This window comes from Doryrhamphus excisus, chromosome 12 (assembly GCF_030265055.1).
Source record: "Doryrhamphus excisus isolate RoL2022-K1 chromosome 12, RoL_Dexc_1.0, whole genome shotgun sequence".
NCBI classification, from domain to species: domain Eukaryota; kingdom Metazoa; phylum Chordata; class Actinopteri; order Syngnathiformes; family Syngnathidae; genus Doryrhamphus; species Doryrhamphus excisus.
The window spans coordinates 9713634-9738647 of record NC_080477.1 but is presented as its reverse complement, the minus strand read 5'-3'; the positions used below and the strand labels follow the sequence as shown (position 1 = coordinate 9738647).

Genomic DNA, 25014 nt, shown 5'->3' with positions numbered 1-25014 from the left:
TACTGTTCAATTATATGCCATTTACATCTACTTTCTAAAGCATAATGGTGGAATCTACCACTTTCTAAGCTCAGCATAGAAGGCTCAGCACGTTAGGGCGCTGACGAAAATTGTCCGATACCGATACCAATCACATGGATTAATTATATAATTTTCAATTTATTGAGTGCTATTGGCGAAGACCTGGGTTAAATTCTCCGCCGTGGTAGATCAGTGTGGAGTTTGCATGTTCTTCCTGTATGTTTATTTTGTGTAAGTAAGCGGTTGTCTGTCCAGCATTATAATAACTGTCCTTACTGTGTATTTTTTTTTTTTTTTTGGAAGTAAGTGGTTGTCTGTGTCGCATTATACAGTGTACATACAAGGAGCGTCTTACCTGCATGCATGCAAATTACAAGCTCATCGATATCTGGAGTTGCTAAAAGTCTCACCAAGTTTTTTTAAACACGGGTAGTCCCGAAAAAACGTGTAATGAACACATTTCCACTACCGATGTTATGCCAAGATTGTATACACTTAGTAAACGTGGACGTATGTTACCAATCTGAATTCATACACGGTAAGACAGGGGTTTCGGTTTATATTCAATTATTATCAAATCCTATACCGACAAAAAATAGACGTTTCGGCAGTAGTCCGGAAGTCTTTGGGAACATTTGGGCGTGTGACCAATCACAGTAGAGTGGGCCTGGAGGCGGGCCGTGGATGAAATAAATTAAAACAGCCCATTTTGGAAATCCAAAGAAATACAGCTAGAGTAGGTGCAAATTCTGGAAAATCTAGAAAGCTTTCTGTGCGGGTTATTGTATAGCTGCTCTATAGGAGTCCACAACTCAATAAAAATGTCCACAAAAGAGCATAACAGGTCCCCTTTCAAAGTTCTTCCTCTCTGAGATATTACGTGAAAACTAGCCCCCCCGAGTTAGTTTTTGTGGACTGTCCTAGTTCAATTATTGAATAAAAAGTTTTATAGGAAAACACACATCAGTATTATGCTTCATGAGTGGGTGTCTATGTGATGCTTTACTGGGAGTGACCTATTTCGGCCAATTCCTTTAAATGTAAATGTACTAGATGTAGGTTTGTGTTAATTAGTGGAGGAGAACCATCTACGAAGTTGACGTACTCTCAGGAGGTTGAATAATTTAAATTCATGTTCCCCAAATTTTTTAACCTGTCTGAACTAATTTGCAGAGGAACAATGTTTGCCGCCAGTAAATGCCCTATTTACGTTCTTTACACAGTTAATAAGCCCCACTGCTTCTTACTCAGAGCTGAGCACTCTGACTTGTCAATAAGAAGTCTTTTGTTATATAATACAACGCTGGAGGAAAATTGACTCCTCCCAGAATTACAGTATGCTTACACACCATGCCACTAGATTACGGAGATTACAGAGTGGAAAACATGAAATACAATTTTTCTTTGCACTAATATTACCCAATAGATATAATCAGTAAAAATAGGTCATTTAAGACATAAATAAGACTCATATTTCTTACAGAAGTGTAGACAGGAAGTGAAGTCAGGATTCATAGTTGAGATTTAGCTGGAGTGTGAGCCCAACAGTAGCCTTTGATTATAATGATGATGACTATTATTATTATTATTTTTATGTTATTATAGTTGGCCACACAGTCAGGAGATTGGGAAGAGCTCGGTTCGATTCTCTGCTTAGCATCTCTGTGTGGAGTTTGCATGTTCTCCCTGTGCATGCGTGGGTTTTCTCCGGGTACTCCGGTTTCCTCCCACATTTCCTCCAAAAACATGCTAGGTTAATTGGCGACTCCAAATTGTCCATAGGTATGAATGTGAGTGTGAATGGTTGTTTGTCTCTATGTGCCCTGTCATTGGCTGGCGACCAGTCCAGGGTGTACCCTGACAGCTGGGATAGGCTCCAGCATACACACAACCCTAGTGAGGATAAGCGGCATAGAAAACGGATGGATGGATGGATTAAAGCCTGTTGTTAGCGATCAAATCTGGTGCATGTTAGTAGCGACAGTTCATAGCCTTAAACTGTTTTGTAAACTGTATAATTTAGAACATTTTTATGCTTGAAAACGCTTATTTTAGGTCACATATGTTACGTAACATTTGCTTTAATATGCATTTTTTGGGACTAATAATAGGCCGTACGCAACAACAAAACAGCGCTCATTAATTAATTAATTAATTTTTGAAAACCCGCAATGTGGTGAGGGCCTGCGAAAGACTTGGATATACACAGACACATTGGATATAGTCACGGACATGCAAAAAACACAGGAGGAACCGTCACATTTAACAAGTAAATGAACAAGACTGTGGATTTCACACAGACATGGTCAATAAACACCACACATCAAGTTATCTTTGCCAAAAGATATGTTTTGAATATGCAACTACATGGAAAAACCCTTGAATGCACTTCTCACAGGCAAGGAATCACTGCTTAGGTTCTGACATCCCAGCCGTCCATCTCACCAAGTGCGGCAATGTGCAGACCAAGAAGTCCTGCATGCATGTTTTATTACAAATTGCCACAGGGACGCATACAGGAGCACTTAAAGTAGCATTTCCAATCATAACACGAAAGTCAAGAAGAGGGTTACAGAGTTCAGCGGGTTGTGTGTGTGCGTGCATGTGCGTGCGTGCATGAGGACGTTTTTGTGAGCAATGTGAAATTTTGTGAGCTATGTGAAATGTCAGCTCGGTGTGTTCAAGTGTGTTGTTGAATTGTGGGGATGTGGAATTTCTTCAGGCAACATTAGGAAAGAGGTAATTGGGCCACAAGGATGGAAAATGTCAGGTGATCATTTTTACTCTACGTGACATAAGAGTCTGGGAAGCGGAATAAAATTCTGCGATTAAGTCGAGCAGAACTACATTTGATGTGATGTAATTCGTTGTACACTTCATTAGGTACACCTGCATGAGTAATACTCATGCATACTTTAAAGCTATTTTAATCACAATGGCCATGATACGTGGTTAGAGGGGTATAATTTCACAATAAAATTATACAAAACAGAAAAATATTGTTTAAATATTTCAGATACACTATTATTTTTTTACTGATTGAAGGAAAGAGACCATTTACCATCCATCCATCCATCGGTTTTCTGTACCGCTTATCCTCATGAGGGTCACAGGTATGCTGGAGCCTATCCCAGCTGTCTTCAGGTGAGAGGTGGGATTCACCCCAGCCAATCACAGAGCCAAACCATTTCCAATTTAATTAAATGGTATGAAGTTCTAATAAAAATATGAAAGAGACTCCAATTCCCAATCCCAAACTCTTCCACTACTTCCCTCTCCCTCTTCTTACTTTGACCTCCAGGCTTCAGACTGATGAAGGAAATGTCATTCTGAGAGTTTGGTCTTAAAATTTGCCCTTGTACATAAAACTGTCTATGTGCTGTGTTAATGTAATGACACAATAAAAATGTGTGCATCCTGATCTATCTGCTAACAGCCTATGCATTTCAATTATAACTGCTCACTCCACGCACACACATATTAGCGTAACATTGTGCGTCTGATTGGCTGACTGCCGACATGAGTCAATGGTCTCTTTTACTAGTGTGGCTTGATGGCTCTCACTGTGAGGACAGAAAGTGAAACTCTTAAATCTGTGTGATGCTCAGGACGTTTATCTTTGATGCAAGTGTTTTAAACCAAAAATGAATCATTATTATCCCTTGTTATTACATTTCACCACTATTGTGGAATACAACATTGTTTGCCATTGAAATATGATGCACTTTAGATGTTTTTTTTTTACACTTTAACAACAGAATAGGCTGCACAGTGGACAAGTGTTGAGCGCACAGACCTCACAGCTAGGAGACCCGAGTTTGATTCCACCCTCGGCTATCTCTGTGTGGAGTTTGCATGTTCTTTTATCCGGGTACTCCGGTTTCCTCCCACATTCAAAAACATGCTAGGTTAATTGGCGACTCCAAATTGTCCATAGGTATGAATGTGAGTGTGAATGGTTGTTTGTCTACATGTGCCTTGTGATTGGCTGGCGACGAGTCCAGGGTGTACCCCGCCAAAAAGACAGCTGGGATAGGCTCCAGCACCCCCGCGACCCTCGTGAGGAAAAAGCGGTAGAAAATGAATGAATGAACATTAAATTTTAAACCAGCAAGTAGGCCACACAGTCAGGAGATTGGGAAGACCTGGGTTCGATTCTCCGCTTGGGCATCTCTATGTGGAGTTTGCATGTTCTCCCCGTGTGTGGGTTTTCTCCGGGTACTCCGGTTTCCTCCCACATTCCAAAAACATGCTAGGTTAATTGGCGACTCCAAATTGTCCATAGGTATGAATGTGAGTGTGAATGGTTGTTTGTCTATATGTGCCCTGTGATTGGCTGGCGACCAGTCCAGGGTGTACCCCGCCTTTCGCCCGAAGACAGCTGGGATAGGCTCCAGCATGCCCGCGACAAGCGGTAGAAAATGAATGAAGAATAGAGTGAATGTATTTCATATACAGATAAATAGATCAAATATAAACAAATTAAAAAAGTATGAACACAATTTTTTTTCAGTTAATAACAACGAATATACTTTTTTTTCAGTCCACGATGTACCCCGCCTCTCGCCCGAAGACAGCTAGGATAGACTCCAGTTCAACTGGACAAGGATAAGTGTATGTTGACTTTTAAAACTATGAGGAATATTTTCCCCAGCAACCTTTTATTCATAAGCTTTTTGTTAACTGCTGGCTTGTATTATTCTTCCTGTTCACATCAGAAGCCCAGCACTACATACTGCCACATTTTTCTCTCTCTCTCTCTCTCACTGTTATCAAACTTTCTTCTCTCTTCTCCTGCTTGTGTCTGCGTGGAAATCAAAGTGCATTAAACATTAAATATGCTGTCAAGAGGCAGAAGTCTTTCCATGCTGCTGATGATGGTGAAAGTAGGGCAGTGAGGAATACGAGGTATAGATGAAGTATAGGAGAATGGACACATGTAATGTAACCATTGAGGCCAAGATACAATTTAAATAGCCTGTTCCAAGTGTGCTTATGGTCAAATTACAATTCTCATTTGATGAGAGGTGGTCTGGTTTGCTAGGACTCAATCCACTTTAAACGATCCCGTTGTCGCATAGTTTCTGTTCTGTATTTTTGTCGAGGAGTAACAGCCGCTGCATGATCTTGGCTACTCAGCGCTGTCTAGCTGCACAACAACAACAACAAGTTAAAATGCACGGCCAGGGAGAGAGCCAAAGAGTGATTGACTCAGCGGAAAGGTTAAAGCATACATCTCTGTCTCTCTTCTGTTACTATGTAGACTAGAGAGATGGAGCAGTCCTCTGTCGGCCACTCTCGCAAATTGAAAATCAAGTTTGCTTTGAGGGCCTACCCGCATAAAAACGAGTACCATCTAGTTGCCTCTCGAATCAATATGGTGGACCTCGGTCTGGATCCGGACCCAGAGATGGCCCTTTAAGGACCCGTGACCAATTAAAGTGAATGGGAAATACGATAATATAAAATCATGCTTGCGGACCGATTTGTGGGTGCATTTACTTAAATTATTATAATTACGTGAGCGCAGGCGCCGGACGCCACTCAAAATGAGCCTGTGAAATTGTTTGTTTACTTGCCCAGCGAATGAAGACCATCCATCCATTCATTTCCTATGTCGCTTAATGCTTGACTGAGAACTGCTTGCTCAAAGGTAAGAACAATTGATCGCAAAAACCAAAGCAGGGTTCTACATTAAAAACAAAAATGACTTGCCCATCCTTAAGGTGAGAACTACTTGCCCGAACTTCCCCCATGTAAAATGAAAAGACTGCCATAATGATATCACATATCAATATATGCAGGAAAAAAAATGTTCAAACAATAATTTGTGAAGCAAAGGTGAGAAAAAATACACAGAGAAATGGAAGCGCTAGATTTTGTAGCTTGTGCAAAATCAGCACTTGGTATTGGATCTAATCGGTGGTGTTTCATTGTGACCACTTCAAATTGTCACAGCAATGTGATTCACTCACCTGTGCCGTCATTTGATTAGCTGCCGCTAATAAAATACTTGTTTAGGAGGCACTGGTTCATCACTTTTTGGTGTTTTTCTTCAGAAGTTGTTGAAGAATTAGACGATGTTGGCAGGGACGCCATGATAGATGTTTTCGTAGTCAAACGATCGCTGATTGGTTGATCACGAACAAGAACGGGTGTGGGTAAAATGTGGACTGCGGACCGCGGTCTAAATAAACGATCATTTCAAGATTTGCAAGGATTGGTTTGCAAATTACCACCGGAATTACCAACACCCAACAAGAACCACTTTTAAAAAAACTCTTCGCAGTATTGCATGCCAAAGTGTACTTTCCCGACGGGAATATCACTGATTGGATTTACTTGCCCGAATTTTGTTTTAACTTGCCCCGGGCCATCGGTACATCGTTATTGTCGAGCCCTGCAAAAGTCAAAAATGGACCAATGTATGTTTATTCTTCCAGAATCCATTGTCAAACCGTTGTGTCTCGTAAGATCTGAAGCTGTACAGCCCAGTATGAAAAATCTAAGAGTCATAGCACATTAATTTATAGCACAGGAACATGCAAATGAGTATTCGCTCAAGACTGTGTGTGTTCACTTGCCATTGAAGGGCGATGGTAGGTCCCACAGCCAAACCAGTTGGGAACCGTTGTTCTAATCTAAGATAAATACTGTATTCATATAAAATGCGTTTCTTCTGTAATAGCATCCCAAAGACAGATTTTTTTTTTCTTGAATTGATGATATTATTAGAAAAAAAAAACATGATGTGACGATGTTACTGTTGAAATTGACCGTGGACAGTAAAAAGCTAACAGAGGAATTGAAAAAAACACCAAAAGATGCAGAGCTGTCTGACAAATTCTCCCAGGGTTCCCATAAGCTCTTGGGACATTACGCAGTCCTGTGATTCATCATTAATCTAAAACATGCCTGTTTGATGTGACATTTTCACAACAATTCAGTTCCCTCAGGCTTCTGAAAAATGCAGCATAACCACGAGCAAACCACATCTTCAGCTCCTGAGGGCTTAGACTTATTTGATAAAGCACGTGATGATTATTAGTGGATGCTGGAACTTCTTTGAAGTCATTTTCATGTGTCAGGTTTAAAAAAAAAAAATCTCTTCTCAAACTTTCCGGTATAACATTGCAGATTCAAGCTTGGGGGGGGGGGGGTATGCATAGGAGAAATGTACATCAGACCATCTGTTTTTGGATAAATCATGGCATACCGGGTGATGCTGCCCGTCCTGTAGGGGACGGTAGAGGGTTAACGGTCTCCTGCTACTACAGCTCAATCTGTTCTATCTGGTGGGTCTCTAAGCTACTTGGCCCTAATGCAAGTGGACCCATCCATCCATTCATCCAACCACTTTCTATACCGCTTATCCTTATTAGAGTCACAGGGGTATGCTGGAGCCTATCCCAGCTGAATTCCGGCAAGAGGCGAGGTACACCCTGGACTGGTCACCAGCCAATCACAGTGCACATATAGACAAACAACCATTCACACTCACATTCATACCTATGGACAATTTGGAGTCACCTCCTTGACATGCAAACTCCTCTACCAAGATCTTGCCGATTTCCTGGCAAACATGCTAACCACTAGACCGTGCGACTGTAGACCATATTAGCAAAAAGTAAAAATAAATTCCTCAAGCTGCACCAACAATTACTGTGTTCTTCCTTTTCTCCTAAGTTGTGTAAAAATTGGTCCTCCATTGGTCATACATCATGACCATGCTCGCTAGCTAACTAACTAATAACCAACCATGAAATGGCAAAACACAACGGCACAACTCTGAACAGTACATGAGTGTCCTGCAATAATGGCAATTCAATGGATACTAGTCTTACGATAAGAAACACTATTTACGTTCAGGGTAATGTTACTATACATTGTTGCTTTAGTCTGCACATGCAACACTAATGTTGTCTACATTTGGACTTCACCCGATTGCTCATTTCATTCTGTCATTCTCGTCAAGTCTAATGGATCACTGATGCACACTAAAACAGATGACCTGTGAACACAACACATCGTTTTTCATGCAATGTCAGCCATCTGCCTACCATCACGTCCAGGATCAATCCCAGTTTGCACCATATTGACTGTCTGCTGTTGTTGAGTTGAAGTGAGGAGCCTCAGTGGTAGCTGAAACTGAATGTGTTTGTGTGCACAAAAAGATTCCCATCCTCAGGGTGATTTCTGTTTTTATAGCATGACGGCAGATATAATGGTCCTTTTTAAATATAAAAAAAAAACTGACTAAAAATAGACAAGTTTGGTAAGCTTCCAAGTATGAGAGTATGAACATTGGCAGAGAGGACAGAAACTATTCATGCAGCCAAGTTAAAATCCCGGGCCAACAGTGGCTGAATATTTTGTCAATCTGATGATTATGAAAACTAAATTATGTTTACTTCAAGCTTGTCAAGTCTTGTAAATACTGTATATGACATGTGGTGATGTAGTAACCAGTATCATCCCTGCTAAGTTAACTTATTCATGTGGCATTCATGTGGTGAAACAATTACTTTGACAGTCAACTAATCACTGATTATTTTTGTGATTAGTTAACTCATCAGATTAACAAAACAGAAAAAAACGGCACTGAACTGGACCTTATTATGTATTATTATTTAATATTATATATTATTGCAGGCCGCACAATGTGGTTAGCATGTTGGCCACATAGTCAGGAGATTGGGAAGACCTGGGTTCGATTCTCCGTTCGGGCATCTCTGTGTGGAGTTTGCATGTTCTCCCCACATTATTATTTTTTCATTGTGATTAATCACATTTGGTTGTATACTTAACACAGAATTAATCATGTCTCGCAATGCATTTCATGTCTTCTCACAATATAAACTGAAAACCTGAATGAAAAGCAGATTTGCCCGCCTCTGCTGGGCCCCTCCAGCTGCATCCGCTGCTTTCTGAATGGCAGATGCTGCCGACTCCCTTTGCTGTGCCCTTGGCATCCCGGAGAGAAGACAAAATGTTGACACTTGTCCATCAGCTTAGCACCACTGCCATCAGTTGGTCACATCTGAAATCAGCCTTTCAAGCGCGGCCCAATCTCATTGGACAGCAGCTGAGACTGACGTACAGAGCGTCACACATCATCCGTAGCCTAACGCAGCCCCGCACACAACGAAAGTTCCAACTGCACTAAAAGTGCTACATAGTGTTTGCATGCTCCCAAATCCGAAACAAATCCGAAAAACAAAATATCACATTTGGAGTCTGAAGACTGGAGGCTAGCTAGCTAGCTGCTGCCAATGTATAGTACAGCCAGTGACAGCTAAGAATGCGTGAAAAGAAAGATGCAAGAATAGTCGAACTAAGATTTTGGTAAGGGAGAGTTTTGAGCCATCTTAAACTTCTTTTAGGGTTCACTTCCTAATGCACAAACCTCATTGTATGACATTTTGACATTGTTTAACACGAGAGTACTACATTGTAACTACATTTATAGGTCAGAAAAGTGGAAAAAACATCATAGGATACCTTTAATTTCTACTTTGTGATATTTTTTTATTAATGAGTTTATTATTTTGAGCAGAACGGTGCCTATAGGGGTGTTATTTCATGTCTACAGGGCTTTCAGAATGTTAAAAACATACTTGGAAGGTAGCAACCAATTTTTATATACTAATTCATTCATTAATTCATTCATTTTCTATCGCTTATCCTCACGAGGGTCACAGGGGTGCTGGAGCCTATCCCAGCTGTGTTCGAGCGAGAGGCGGGGTACACCCTGGACTGGTCGCCAGCCAGAGGGCACATACGTATAGACAAACAACCATTCACACTCACATTCATACCTATGGACAATTTGGAGTCGCCAATTAACCTAGCATGTTTTTGGAATGTGGGAGGAAACCGGAGTACCCGGAGAAAACCCACGCGTGCACGGGGAGAACATGCAAACTCCACACAGAGATGGAATTGAACTCCTAGCTGTGAAGCCTGCGCGTGCTAACCACTCGTCCACCAGCTGAATCAATTAAATCAAATTATTAGTGTCAACTTGTAAAGTTCCGATAATATAGATAGTGAATGGGTACAGGATTAAATAATGATATAATAATATAATATATGTATATATTATAGATATATAATAATATGCATAATAATAATATCTGCTTATTCCTACTCCTTTTCAGACATGTTGAATTGTGCACATGTAACCATGTGATGTTTCATAATGCAACTTGTTAAACATGTCTGAATCAAATAAATCATAATGTACCTTACCAATTGATGAAGATAATGATGCACATCATTAGTTTTAGGTTAAGTGTGATGATGGGAAATTTGGTTTAAAAAAATGCTTTTAATTTGAGCAAATAGTGAAAATGCAAGGCCATGCCGTAGATGCTGCAGAGGACATAAATAATATGTAGCTGTTACATGAATAGATTTGTTTGTTGATGCCAGTCAAGGCTTAGCCTGCGCGTGCATGTGATGTGTGCACGGCCACATCATGCACACCCTAGTCACGATCGGCTCCTATTTACATTGACACTACTGCAACATGGTCAACTGGACTCATTACTGATGCTCGGATGGTGTCGCTGCAATGTGGAAAAAGGGTGGAAATGTTGCACGAGGGGTTTCGACTGCGCACGCACGCTCACGTATATGTCCACGCACCTATTTGAAAATAGACAATTCAAAAAAAAAAGAGGCATGGCATTCTTAATGCATGGAACCGTCTGAGTCAACATGCGTGTGTGTGTGTGTGTGTGTAGGTGGGTGGGTGTGCGCAACCCGCAGTAACGGTAAAGCGATGCGGGGCCAATGCAGCGGCAACACACGCCCCTCACACACACACGCACATACACACTGATTTCCACCCTCGTCGACACACGCGTGGAAGAAGCCAACACACATTCCGCATGATAATGATGTGACCGATGTGAATGCAAAAAATTGTGGGAAAAGCACGCGTGTGACACATTTGTATAGGGAGGGGGGGCGCGTGCGTGGCTGAAATAATGTAAATGGGTGGGCACCTTTCGGAGCATGAAGGCACACATGTGGCACATGAGAGCATAAAACACACGGCTCAGGTGTACGCTATTATGGGATGCATTTTAGGGGCAAAGGAAAGGGGAGCCATCATCATCATCCTCTTGGTGGTCTACTTACGCACTGCTTCTTTTTTAGGGTCCAGGGCACTGGCAGTCTGCTGGATCTGGCCTATTTTGTTCTGGAGCACCCAGACCCGTTGGTTGGTGCTAACAATGTCGTTCTCCAGCTCTTGGAATAAGGAGCAGGCGTGCCGGGCCAGGTCGGAGAGCTGTCGCAAGGTACGGGACAGAACCACGTTACTGATGGCGCACAGGTCCTCGAACAGCAGACCTTCATCGTTTGGGATCTGGTGCCTGCACAGAAGCTGCGGCTCCACGATCCTTTTGGCGAATGGCATTTTGCACGCCCGGAATGATAGTTGTACAGCAAACGTAAATTCCCAGTGTCCACAAAAGGTGAAAGGAGCGAGACGGACAACATCCAAACAAATAAATCCAAAACCAACAGCCTGACGAGGTTCAGGTCGACCGCGCTTTATCCCCCGAGCGTCAATCCAAAGTTCTCCTTGAGATCTTCATGGTGCTGCTGGCCTGTAGGCATCACTCACACTCCCGCTCACACACACGCACACACATACATGCACGCACACATGCAGGACACCGCTAAGCTCAGGTCAGTGGTATGAGGATGCTTGTCGCCTGTGCGGTCATGGGCTCGCCTCCGCGCACGTTCAAGGCAGACGTACGCAACAGGAAGCAGAGGGAGTGATTTTCAAAATAAGAAACCACATTCAATCGCTGAAGTTGCTCAAATAGACCATAATAGACAAAAATGCAACTAGTGAATGCCTGAACTGTAGCATGAAATGTTATTTATAAAACGCAATGTTACTTTAAGTATCAGTACTTTATGATTTAATTCTTGTAACAAGCTTGAACGTCCGGTTATTTCGGGCGATTGACGCTGCCTGGTGCTGTGGCCTGAGAGGATGAAGACTGGGCGAACACATGGACATGTGGATGTGTTGTCAGGGAGCGACTAGACCACCTTACATTATTATTTCTGCTCTTAATAACATTTTAAATAACATAAAAAACATTTTTTCGTTGACGTGGTAGTATTAGCTAAGATAGAAAGCTCTTCGCAATAATAAGCACCCTGCAGATAATTCCATCGATCCATTTTCTACACCCCTAGTCCTCCTTACACCCACAGATAAGCTGGAGCCTATCCCAGCACTCACCTATGGGCATCACAAATTCGAATTAATTTGTCTCCAAATAAAGTCGTAACTATGATCTACTTTTATGAGAATGATTACATGATGTATATACAGGACAGCCCAACCACTATAGTTGTACAATCATGTACAATCAATAATGTACAATTTAGTGTATGTCCTCACACACAACATTAGGGCCCATACACCGCATTGAACAATATGCTGTGACCACATTTTGCTGAATGTGGGTTGACCCTGTCCAACCCTAAGCCTGCCTGTTGTTCCTTTCATTCACCATGATTAGCCTATAGCCAACAGGCTCAGTCAGTGTATAGACATGTCTGCACTCTATCTGCTGTTGTGGCAAATTTGAAAAATTGAGACACGGTCGATTGACGGGAATCCAACACAGCCCGGTGTAGTAAATGTTTTACTTAATAACTTCAATTTTGCACACCCACTTAGCTGCAGGTCATGTGAGGTCAGATCCGTGTGAAGAAACACGATTACATTGACATCTTTGTCTTTTACAGAATTTACCAGATGTGAATATAGTCTTCTTTTATGGTTGGCTAACCTCACTGGGAGCAGTTACATCCTCTCAATAGATAAAAACAAGTCATGCTGTCTTCAAATAACCATGACAGCACCAACTATATCCAAAAGAGGGCGCTGTTTCCTCATGACAGCGTTCCAGTACTAGGGAGGAAATAATGTGACAAAAGCTCCTACACTCATTACCGTATTGCTGTTCTCTTTGGCCTTCTTCCATCAGGGATAGTCACATGAGTGTCCACATCATTAATTGATGCATGAATACAACGTCTGAACGGTAACTTTTACATTGGTGTATTTTTATTAGGTCTGTCAAAAACAGCATGGTGGTAAGTAATTAATTTTATTAATTACGTTAAATGGTTAACATAATTTACGCATGTGCATCATGTCAAGAAATACCTCTGTTATGACTGCAGACAGAAAAAGAGTGTAGTAGATTTGGTATCGATCCGATACCAAGTAAATACAGGGCCTGTATCGCAGATAATGATATAAAAATCAGAAAAAAATATCAAAATTATTTTTTTTCTTTTTTTTGTGATTTGCCTTTTAGAGTATTACTCAGTTCACATTGATATCGATCAATACTGATACAAATGTGGTATGGACATTATCAATATTTGGATCGATCCGCCCACCACTAGTATCCTCACACAATCACACACAGTCTGACACTCTTTTATCATTTTTTCCTGAACACATGAAATTCTAACACCATACACATATCTCCAACTCATAAAAACATGTCTCTATTCCTCCTTGGAACGACACGATGACGAAGTGTCACAAGTGGTTATTGTTATCACTCATTAACGTCTCTTTTACTGCGGATGTACAATTTGATGTATTTAAGTATGCTCGGAAACCCCAGAAAATATATCTACACTCAAAATGTGAAATCAGTTGAAATTACTTGGTGTCATTGAACGCAACTCTTCATGGGCCTTAGTAACATGATTGAAGTGTGATTCTAATGTTGTGCTACTATTAAAAAGACTAGTTTTAGGCAAATATATTTCCAGCTGTTAATGCATACACATATATCTATATATGTAATTGTGTCCTGTCTTTTATCTTTTTGATCATTTATCGTTTTCATAAGAAAAAATAAAAATTATAAAGTAAAAACGGGCATATTTCAGACATAGTTGCATATGATGATTAATTAAGTGGAAAACTGATTAATTTGATTACATTTTTAATAACTTGACAGTCTTAATTTTTAAATGTATGTTGTGGCTAAAAATTAATGTTGTAAAATTAAAAATGTAATGCCTTACAATAATACACCTCACCCTTGCCTGGTGTGTTATCAGCTTTCAGGGCCTAACAGGGCACTTTTTACTGTTTATGATACTGAGAAATCCACTGTTAGCCGATAAGGTAGACTTGCTCTGTTCTATTGCTTCCTACGTCTTTAAATCACAGGGTCATGGTGATTGATTTTTGTTTATTGTTGATTTATTATTGATTTAAATTACACATGCTCAACGAACATCATACAGGTTTCTTAATTACAACATAAAACTTTGGAATGTTTCATTCAGTAAGATCAATTGGTTAACTGAAGGGTCATGCATAAAGGTCACCTGCAATAAGGGTCCTGAACTGTATGTTTTGTAAATATTCATATAAATATATCTCATGTCATTATTTGAAGTTTCTATTCCAGTATTTAGTTTTCAGTGACTTCTAATGTGAGGCCTGTTCAGTGGCTGTTGACTTGAACTATGCTATCTGTAAATGAAAACTCAGATACACCCTCAGTTATGACTGTCCAAAGGCCAAGGCAGTTTCGGAAGATTATGGAAATTGTATAAGAGCGGACAGTGTCCTTTCTTCTCAGAGAGAGTGTGTGTGTGTAGGTGTGCATGGATCTGAAGTAAAAGCAGCAATGTCCGGAAAGTTTTTTGTTACATTGCTGGCTCTGTGCTGCTCTGTCTCTGCTCAGTCTGTAGAGAACCAAGCCAAGGATTTCCTTCGGCAGTTTGATGAGGAGGCCAGTACTCGCATGTACGAGTACTCACTTGCATCATGGGCCTACAACACCAACATTACAAAGGAAAACTCAGACAAATTGGTAAGATTTTTATTTCTTTAAATCACCATCTTCATCATACCGCTGACAGATTTTTTAAATCATCATGTTTTCATTTATCCAGTCAGAACAGGGACAGATTTGGGGCAAGTTCTACACCCAAAAGTCAGAAGAGGCTCAGAAATTCCCCATTCACCAAATCAAGGATCCTCAAATCAAATTACAACTCATCACACTGCAAGACAAAGGTTCTGGTGCTCTGTCACAAGCTAAAGCTGAACACGTAAGAGACGTTTGTCTTTCTTCCGAAGCTGCATAATTCTTCTAGCGTTTTCCAGTATCACATCATGTTTCCGTTTGTGTGTGTGTTTCAAATATGCCTGTAGCTGAACAAGATCATGAGTGAGATGAGTACAATCTACAGCACAGCAACAGTGTGTCTGATGGATGACCCGCTAAACTGTCAGACGTTGGAGCCAGGTATGCTGTGTTAACACATACGTATATTAAATAATAACTTGTGGTGTTTTGTGGTTGAATACAGTCCATTATTGTTATTATTATATTGAAACAAATGATACATATTTTTTGCCTAAATGAGCTATTCAGAAGACTGATTCAAAGACGCTGTGTAGTTTTCTAAACTGGTCACTACATGTTAGTAATATTATTGTAATGTTCGGCGAGACGCAAAGCACCAGACTTGATCACCGGGAAAAAAACAGCTTTTATTGCAGGCACAATAACGCCAAATAAAAAACATGGTCTACTGTTGGAGCCGTAACCCATGCAAAGCTTAAACTCAACTCCGAACCCCCGATGTCACTTCCTGTCTGCCAGCAAATCTACTCTTCTCACACCGGAAAAAACAGCTTTTATTGCAGGCACAATAACGCCAAATATAAAACATGGACTACTGTTGCCGCCGTAACCCATGCAAAGCTTAAACTCAACTCCGAACCCCCGATGTCACTTCCTGTCGGCCAGCAAATCTACTCTTCTCACACCGGAAAAAACAGCTTTTATTGCAGGCACAATAACGCCAAATAAAAAACATGCACTACTGTTGCAGCCGTAACCTATGCAAAGCTTAAACTCAACTCCGAACCCCCGATGTCACTTCCTGTCTGCCAGCAAATCTGCTCCTCACACCAGAACACATTTATAGCACCACACACAAGCCCAAAAGTGACACTACTCAACCAAAATCCTGAAAGATACGGTCAAAAAAGCAGCTCATGAAAAACAATTCAAATTTCAGTTTGATTACGCAAGAGTTACCCTGTTTTTTAGAAAAAAATTCACGGCAAAAGTTTGAGTATATTTTCTGGTGTACAATATGCCGCATGTCTTGTCATGTTATTAATACACTGTGCGAGTCCAACTGTGTTCTTAATGTATTTTCATCACAAACGTCCTTGTTAGCAGCTTGCTAATACATCCTCTTGCCCACCTCTTGCCCGAAGCAGTAGAAAAGGTAGAAGCGGTAAAAAATGAATGAATGAATGAAGCAATACAAACCCACCTACATATATCCCAAAACTAGGCAGTGGAAACATTTTTACCCATTCATTCCCAACTGCCTTGTCTAAGGGAATCCCGGTATTCAGCGACTATCATCCAGTCGTTCCACTGCCCCCCCCCACCCAGCCAAATGGTATTCTAAATGTCATTCATAAGCTGCTTTTTGCAGGCCTGGAACATGTGATGGCAAACAGCCGCAACTACTCGGAGCGTCTGCACGTGTGGGAAGGATGGAGGAGACAAGTGGGCAAGAGAATGAGGCCACTGTACGAGGACTATGTGCATCTGAAGAATGAAGCTGCCAAACTGAATGGTGATCCAAGTTACAGTTAATAAGATACCATTTTTAAGGAGGTTACATTTGAATACCAGATATACAATAAAATATATCAATAGAAGCTATAATTGCTGTCTCCCTTGATGTATTTCAAGGGTTTGAGGACTATGGAGCTTATTGGAGATATAACTATGAGACCGTTGAAGAGGAAAGTCCATACAATTACACAAGGGATCAGCTCATGGAGGATGTACGCTCCATCTACAAACAGGTACGTCTGTTGTGTCTTTATGGGTGCTTTGTGGAATCCAAAAGTGTTTCTGGCAGTAGGTAATCAGCAAGGTGTCTCAAATTGTATCCACACAGATCCTGCCCTTATACAAGGAGCTGCATGCCTATGTGAGAGGAAAACTGATGGATGTCTACACAGGCCACATCGAGGCTCAAGGACCGCTGCCAGCACATCTCCTGGGTAACATCCAAGATTTGTTCAGTCCAAATAAGCAGAAATCACACTGACACGCCATCTCATATACAATATGTCACAAAGTGAGTACATACATCACATTCAAGCTTTTTTTTTATATATTCTCAAGGGGAAATACTATAGAAAGAAAACTTTCAATAGTCATTGTACAGCTTCTATATCAGCAGAGGTTGACTGTCCTTTGAAAATCAACCATTAGCTGGCCTACTCAAGTCAGTATAAAGTACCCCACAGGTTGTTACTGGAATCCTATTTCACTCCTCCATGGTGACATTACTGGTGCCGCTGGTTGATGTTAGTCAGACACATTCTTATACTGGAAAACTGCATTGCATTTTCCAAAAAGAGGACATAATACAGTAAACCTCGGATATGTCGGATACTGTCGAAATTCGCTCACAACGGACAGATAAAAAAGAACCGATTTTTCTGTAATGCATTTCCAATAAAAATTCATTGCATATATCGGATTTTTTATAACGGATTTCACCTATTTCGGACAAAATCTCCAGTCCCGTTCCAATGCATTTCCATGAAATTTCCCTCGCATATATCGGATGGTCGCATCGTGGCGCTCCGATTCGCCGAATCGTGACAGGCCGCTATACGACGTCATTTGCAGCGTTGCCTGCGCGTCCAGGTACATTGGAAACATAGTCAAGGAAGTGCCTTTTTATAACGGATAAAATCCGATTTACGCATATACCGGATATAAATCCGATATATGCGTAAAACGGACATTTTCTGGTATACGCATATAACGGATTTCGCTTATATCGGACAAAACCGGTGGGAACAATTGAATCCGATATATCCGAGGTTTACTGTACTAAGTTTCCAAGAGGCATTAGCATTCATACAGCCCCGGATCATGACACTACCTCCACCATTTTTTGACTGTACGCAAGCCATGCTTATTTTGCTACTCACTTGTGTTGCCAGCTATGTAGACAATAAAGTCAAGTCAGCTTTATTTATATAGCCCTTAATCACAAAAGAGCCTCAAAGGGCTTTACAAGCTGGCAACAATCCACAACATTCACTGATCTGAACTCCCATCCGGGCAAGGAAAAACATAAAACCCCATTTGGGAAAGAGAAGGAGCGTCAAACAGGCCAGGAATACTATTAACTTAATGCTATAGTGTAAAAATAAGTATTGAGTCAGGATTTCTACTGAGGTAGCAACTCTAACATCAGGAGGTAGAGCATTACAGTGTTGGAGCCCTGAAATAGTTTATGATTGTATTTTTTTTCAATATTTTTTTCCATTGGCAACTTGTGTGATATATTTATGGTCTGTTGTTATGATCTGATTTGTTTAGGAGACATGTGGGGAAGATTCTGGACCAACTTGTATCCTCTGTCAATCCCTTATCCGGAGAAGCCTGATATTGACGTCAGCAAAACAATGGTGGAAAAGGTGCAGTGCAACTGAATCCATTTTGTTTACAGTAATATGCAGTCATTTGCAGACAATATGGAGACAGGCCAATTATAGCTTTGTTGTTTTAATGACCTTAGTCAAACATGAAAACCAAAAGAATACAAATCTGATTTCCATGAAAATTTGTAAAGGTGTCGTGCATGAGTCAAGCAAGAACACATTACATTTCGGTGAGAATCTAGATGAAGGGGAGCGTATTTTCAATAAGTCTTATTGGAATCACTATGCCATCATGGAACTGTCAACTCCATCAAAAAAACATTACGATATTGCGTCTCTGTCATTTTCCATGAACCAGTAGGAAGCCAAAGACATTTGATAGATAATGTGACTGTAGAGCGTGTCAATGCAAAGAAGCACTGACGCACTATATGTTCACAACGTTGCATCGCACAGCACAAAACATGTTTTCTTTGATATTTAATAAATGCATGCCAATTTCAATTTCAGGGCTGGAATGAGCGCCGACTTTTTGACGAAGCAGAGAAGTTTTTTATGTCGGTGGGACTGTATAAAATGTTTGACAACTTCTGGACCAACTCCATGCTGGTGAAGCCGAATGATGGACGCAAGGTGGTCTGTCACCCTACGGCCTGGGACATGGGGAACAGAATGGATTTTAGGTATCTTAAATGCACATTCATGAATAAACATGAACAAACCAGCAACAAACTAAATACAAATTAAATGTGTATTTACTATATAATTTATATTTTTCTGTAATGTTGTAACTGCAGTAATCTTACTGCGGTTTCTTACTACTTACTATCAGCCATGACTCTGAGTCATTCTTTGCTGCTGATAAAGGTAACAAAAACTATTTAGTCAAACATTAATCAATATACTGCACAGTTATCGCCCTATAACCGATGAACATTATAAATATAAGATAATGTCATGGAGGTTTTCTTTATTTAAAAAAAAGCTACATAAGGAAAACCATACTCATTCACATGCATGCTTGGAATAATGCTGTGTCCCCAGGCGCTTGATGTTGTTTTTGTGGCTTCATTTTTTTTAGCATGGATTTTATTGTGTTTTGCCTCTGACTATGATTCACCAGAAACATATTATCGTATGAGTTTTATTGGTTATGATAACAGATTTGTATTCCATTGTAAAATGGCTATCAACACCTCATCTATCTTATCATCATCAGGATCAAAATGTGCACCAAAGTGAACATGGACGACTTCCTTACAGTACATCACGAGATGGGCCATAACCAGTACCAGATGGCTTATCGAAATCTGCCCTACCTCTTGAGGGACGGTGCCAACGAAGGTTTCCACGAGGCCGTTGGGGAAATCATGTCCCTATCTGCTGCGACACCCAAACATCTCAAGAGCCTAGGCCTCCTGTCTTCTAACTTCACTTATGATAACGGTACTGTTGACCTCCATACCCTTTGCATATCTCGAAATTTTAAAAAAGAGAAAATTATGACAAACTGTCCTTAATTCATCATAGAAATTGGGGCTGTAGTGATCACACCTGAGTAGATCAGGGGTCAGCCGCAATAGAAAAGTTAACATACACACACCTTTATTGTATTTTTTTATAAATAATTATTTTTCTTTTATTTAATAGTATAAAGCTTATTTTACTCACCTTGCAATCCTGCTACAGTCGATGCTTTCACACCAGGGCTGCTGAAAAAACTTCCCAATCCAGTAAACATAATGGAGTGAAAAGTTAAAAGGTAACAATGTAAATCTTGCCATTACTGTAATTCACTGTATTTTAGCTTGTGTGGGAGTCTAATATTTTGTGTATTTACAACAACCAATGTTATAAATCCACAACATTATTATCACACATAACTCTCATAACTTTCTGGATTCTGCTCTCTATCATGGCGGACAAACCCGCCCAGGGCACAATACGGAACCGGAAGCCGATCTTCCTCAACATTATGATCGTTACTTTGTCACGTCAGCTTGTTTCTACTGCCATCAAGAGGCAAACATGGGAACTACAAATCATTTTGACAAAGCTGCAGTGATATTATTCTAACAAAGTTATTTTTTTCCCTTTCTATAGAGACGGAGATTAACTTTCTGCTGAAGCAGGCGCTCACCATTGTGGCCACTCTGCCTTTCACCTACATGCTGGAGGAATGGAGGTGGCAGGTCTTTGCAGGAAACATCCCAGAGGATAAATGGATGGAGCGCTGGTGGGAGATGAAGTAGGCACACTCACGGACAATTGGCATACTTATAGAGCATCATTTCATAAAAAAAACATGCCTGAATTATTGTTGTCTAACATAACAGGAGAGATCTGGTTGGGGTAGTGGAGCCGGTGCCAAGAGATGAGACATACTGTGACCCCCCTGCTCTGTTCCATGTATCTGGAGACTATTCCTTCATCAGGTAAACATTTCACAAACCCACAGCAGAGGGACTTTATAGGACACAATAAGCATTGAGCATTGATAAATCGGTACAGGGGCGGCACGGCGGTCGAGTGGTTAGCGCGCAGACCTCATAGCTAGGAGACCAGGGTTCAATTCCACCCTCTCTGTGTGGAGTTTGCATGTTATCCCCGTGCATGCGTGGGTTTTCTCCGGGTACTCCGGTTTCCTCCCACATTCCAAAAACATGCTAGGTTAATTGGCCAAATTGTCCATAAGTATGAATGTGAGTGTGAATGGTTGTTTGTCTATATGTGCCCTGTGATTGGCTGGCGACCAGTCCAGGATGTACCCCGCCTCTCGCCCGAAGACAGCTGGGATAGGCTCCAGCACCCCCGCGACCCTCGTGAAGAAAAAGCGGTAGAAAATGAATGAATGAATGAATGAATGGTTGTTTGTCTATATGTGCCCTGTGATTGGCTGGCGACCAGTCCAGGGTGTACCCCGCCTCTCGCCCGAAGACAGCTGGGATAGGCTCCAGCACCCCTGCGACCCTCGTGAGGATAAACGATAGAAAATGAATGAATGAGTATTTAAAAATTGGTTGCTACGTTCTAAGTATATTTTTAACATTTTTAAAGCCCTGTAGACATCGTTCCACTCGTAATATCCAATGTACTGTAATAATAATAATAATAATAACGGAAAAGACATGAATAATGCTTGTGTTTGTTGCTGTAAAGGGATTGAAATGTTTTGACTAATGATAGGCTGTGAAGCCGATGACGACGGTTACTAATTTCTGATGTAAACATCTAGTTACAGAACAGTAAGTGCATAGTGTTTAATTTATGTCTGGTGTTGCCCAGATAGATATACACACAGGGAAAGTATACTATTGACTGTGCAAAACAATTACTGTGATCTTTGTTTGTGTTTACTGACAGGTACTTTACAAGAACCATCTACCAGTTTCAGTTCCAAAAAGCTCTTTGCCACGCTGCCGGTCAATCAGAGGTCTTGTCTTCTTGTGACATTACGGGTTCTACAGTAGCCGGCTCCAAGCTCAGGTATTTCTTCAGTTTCTCCTTTCAACAATTTCAAGACTTCCTTGCAATATTTTGTTTACTTTTTGTTTGAATCCTGGTTGGACCCCCTGTGGAGTGCATGTACTTGTGTGGGTTTACTGTACAAAAGGATGCATGGTACAGTGGGTACTAAATACTAGACTGTCCATAAGGTGATAATGTGAGTGCGCTCTTTGTGTATATGTGTGATTGTCTGGTGGGCCAAGTCAGCTCAGATAGGTTCTAGCGATTAGCGGAACACATTAGAGTACAAAATGGATGACATGAATTCATTATTGTCCTTTCCTATGAACCATCATCTTCTCTCATTGTTTACTCTCAGGAACATGTTGGAGTTGGGTCGTGCCCAGTCATGGACCAAAGCATTGCATACAATATCTGGAGATACCAGGATGGATGCAAAGCCTCTTCTGGACTATTTCCAAAAACTTTACGAATGGCTGAAGACAGAAAACATGAAACACAACCATGCTGTTGGCTGGGATAAAGCCATAGATCCGTGTGAGTTGAAAAACCTGAAATTTTTCCCTGAAAGTCGGACATCTTTCTTGTGTTCACCAAGATAATATTTGAAAGATGTCATAAAAACACAAAACATATTGGATTTATTCAACCTGCTTGCAGATTCTGATTATGCCATCAAAGTGAGGCTCAGTTTGAAGATGGCCATGGGTGCTGAAGCTGTGAGTATCACTATGATTACATGAAATTATAATAACATGAGAAATATTAATCAAGTGAAAAATTCTATTGTAGTATTCCTGGAACGCCAACGAGCTCTACCTGTTCAAGGCCAGCATGGCTTACGCTCTGAGGCAGTACTATAGTCAAAATAACGAGACGCTTCTCTTCACGTCAGTATTGGCCTCCTTTGTTTGGATATGTTACAGCTCTGGTGTGAGAACATCTCTCTCTTTATTGCATCTGCAGATCAGAGAACATCCTAACTTATAAAGAAACACCCAGGATCTCCTTCTACATGGTGGTTAACAATCCTAAGACACCCTCTGTTTACATCCCAAGAGAAGATGTGAAAGCGGCCATACGGTGAGGCTGCACTTTATTAACACACCTGCTATAACCTGCTATAGCAGGGGTCTCAAACTCAATTTACCTGGGGGCCACTGGAGCTAAGGTCTGGGCGAGACTGGGCCGCATCAGGTTTTCCAAAAAAAACGCATTTATTAAAAACAGAAAAATGCTTTGGTTTCGATTTTCTACAAGAAAAGCTCTGATAAAACATTCCACTGTTCTCAAATAACTTACTTTTTATTTTTCTGCACAAAATAAGATGAAAAATAAATAAACAAATCAAGAATGAAGAAAATCAATCAATCAGTAATAAATAAATATAATAATAATAATAATAAAATGGCAAATAATAAAAACTTAAGAAACCACATATAGTTGGTGGGTAGACAAATTATTTTTTTCAGATTAAAATGAACAAAGCATTATTAGCGCCCTGTAGACATGACAAAACACGACTATAGTCACATTTATACTCTTTTTATTTACAACATATTGCGCAACTGCAGGGTCTTGAGACACATGCTAACTCGCAAACTAGAGAGCTAGCGACCTAAACGGTAGCCTTCAAGTTATTTCCTTTAAACTTAAATAGCCAAAAACATACCACTTCCACACGGATAGGGAGGATAACTATTAACAGTTATTTAACCTTTAACATGAACATTAATCAAACGTAATAATTTTTTCTGGGTACATGATACCATACAGCATCCATATCAAACTAACATTAAACTTTCATATCAAGGCGGGGGCCTCAAACTAGTGTCCTGTGGGCCACATTTGGCCCGTGGGCCGTGTGTTTGAGACCCCTGTGCTAGAGGTTGTATCACAAATTCTGCCTTTACATTTTATTTTTACTCGCTTTGATTTGATTTGTGAGGAATTGATTTAGCATTATATAGTTTGTATTGGTCAGGAAATCAGAAGAATTAGCGACTCCAAATTGTCCATAGGTATGAATGTGAGTGTCAATGGTTGTTTGTCTATATGTGCCCTGTGATTGGCTGGCGACCAATCCATAGTGTACCTACACAGATTATCCCGAGGCCGAATTAACGACGCATTCCAACTGGACGACACCACACTAGAGTTTGAGGGTATCCCAGCAACCCTTTCCCCCCCTGTGGAGCAGCCTGTGGAAGTGTGGCTGGTTGTGTTTGGCGTGGTCATGGGAGTGGTGGTGCTCATGGGACTCTTCCTTATCGTCTCTGGCATCAGGGATCGCAGAAAGTAAGTCCAGTTTAAAACCTGGAAGTGCAGAATTCCTAAGATGGGACATTGTGCACTCACTGTACATCTGTGCTTCCTGTCCCTTTGCAGGAAGTCTACAAATGTGGGAGTCGAAAATCCTTATGAGTCTGATGGACAGACTAACAGGGCCTACGAGGACAGTGCTGATGAACAAACTGGATTATGAGGAGTGAGGTCATTTTCACCTACGAGAGGGAAGGCAATCACATGACTTGGTATCTGTAAATAAAATGGCGTTCGCCCACCTTAAGTGTGGCTTACTTACTTTTTAGATGGACATAACCAGTGACGTGCAGTCAGGGGAGGCAGGCCTCACCAGTTATGATGAAAAAAAAAATAAAATAAATAATGCATAATATGAAGCAAATATTAATATTTGTCCATTGTCCTGTATTCTGTAATGTATGTATTCTGTAAGTGTATTTTCTGTATGAGTCCAATTGTTTTTAACATTTTCTTAAGTAAAAATAACTGAATTTGCACATTTCAGTGAGGCTGAGCGTGCCTGCCTGTGGTCATACTACACACCAAGTGGGATCGTGGCACCTTCTACTTCTGTTTGTCTCCAATAATACGTTGCAGAAAAATTTTTCACCCAGACCTTCTACGGCCTGTGTAATGTCTTTAATGTAAGTGTAATGTCATTATTCATGCTCATCAGACAATGAAATACATAGGAATGT

General features: G+C 40.7%; 2 protein-coding genes across 4 annotated transcripts in view; one reads left to right on the top strand and one right to left on the bottom strand.

Moving 5' to 3' along the window:
* Positions 1 to 20412, bottom strand: part of nhsb (Nance-Horan syndrome b (congenital cataracts and dental anomalies)) — a 58198-nt gene extending 37786 nt beyond the window's left edge. For 2 of the 3 annotated variants that reach the window (XM_058088750.1, XM_058088751.1), the window contains exon 1: positions 11170 to 11762. In XM_058088750.1, the coding sequence (XP_057944733.1) occupies positions 11170 to 11449 (280 nt within the window). In that variant the 5' untranslated portion in view covers positions 11450 to 11762. Of the gene's footprint in view, positions 1 to 11169; positions 11763 to 20215 lie in introns of those variants that run through there. The other variant, XM_058088752.1, reaches the window with a different exon arrangement.
* On the top strand, positions 14469 to 24760 carry ace2 (angiotensin I converting enzyme 2). The gene is made up of 18 exons (XM_058088754.1): positions 14469 to 14912; positions 14995 to 15153; positions 15257 to 15350; positions 16564 to 16707; positions 16827 to 16942; positions 17038 to 17143; positions 18483 to 18580; positions 19055 to 19227; positions 19764 to 19990; positions 20648 to 20792; positions 20881 to 20979; positions 21908 to 22030; positions 22371 to 22549; positions 22673 to 22731; positions 22805 to 22902; positions 22979 to 23095; positions 24116 to 24310; positions 24401 to 24760. The coding sequence occupies exons 1-18, from the start codon at positions 14727 to 14729 to the stop codon at positions 24495 to 24497; spliced, it is 2415 nt and encodes an 804-aa protein (XP_057944737.1). The 5' UTR covers positions 14469 to 14726; the 3' UTR covers positions 24498 to 24760.
* Positions 24761 to 25014: the final 254 nt, after the last annotated feature.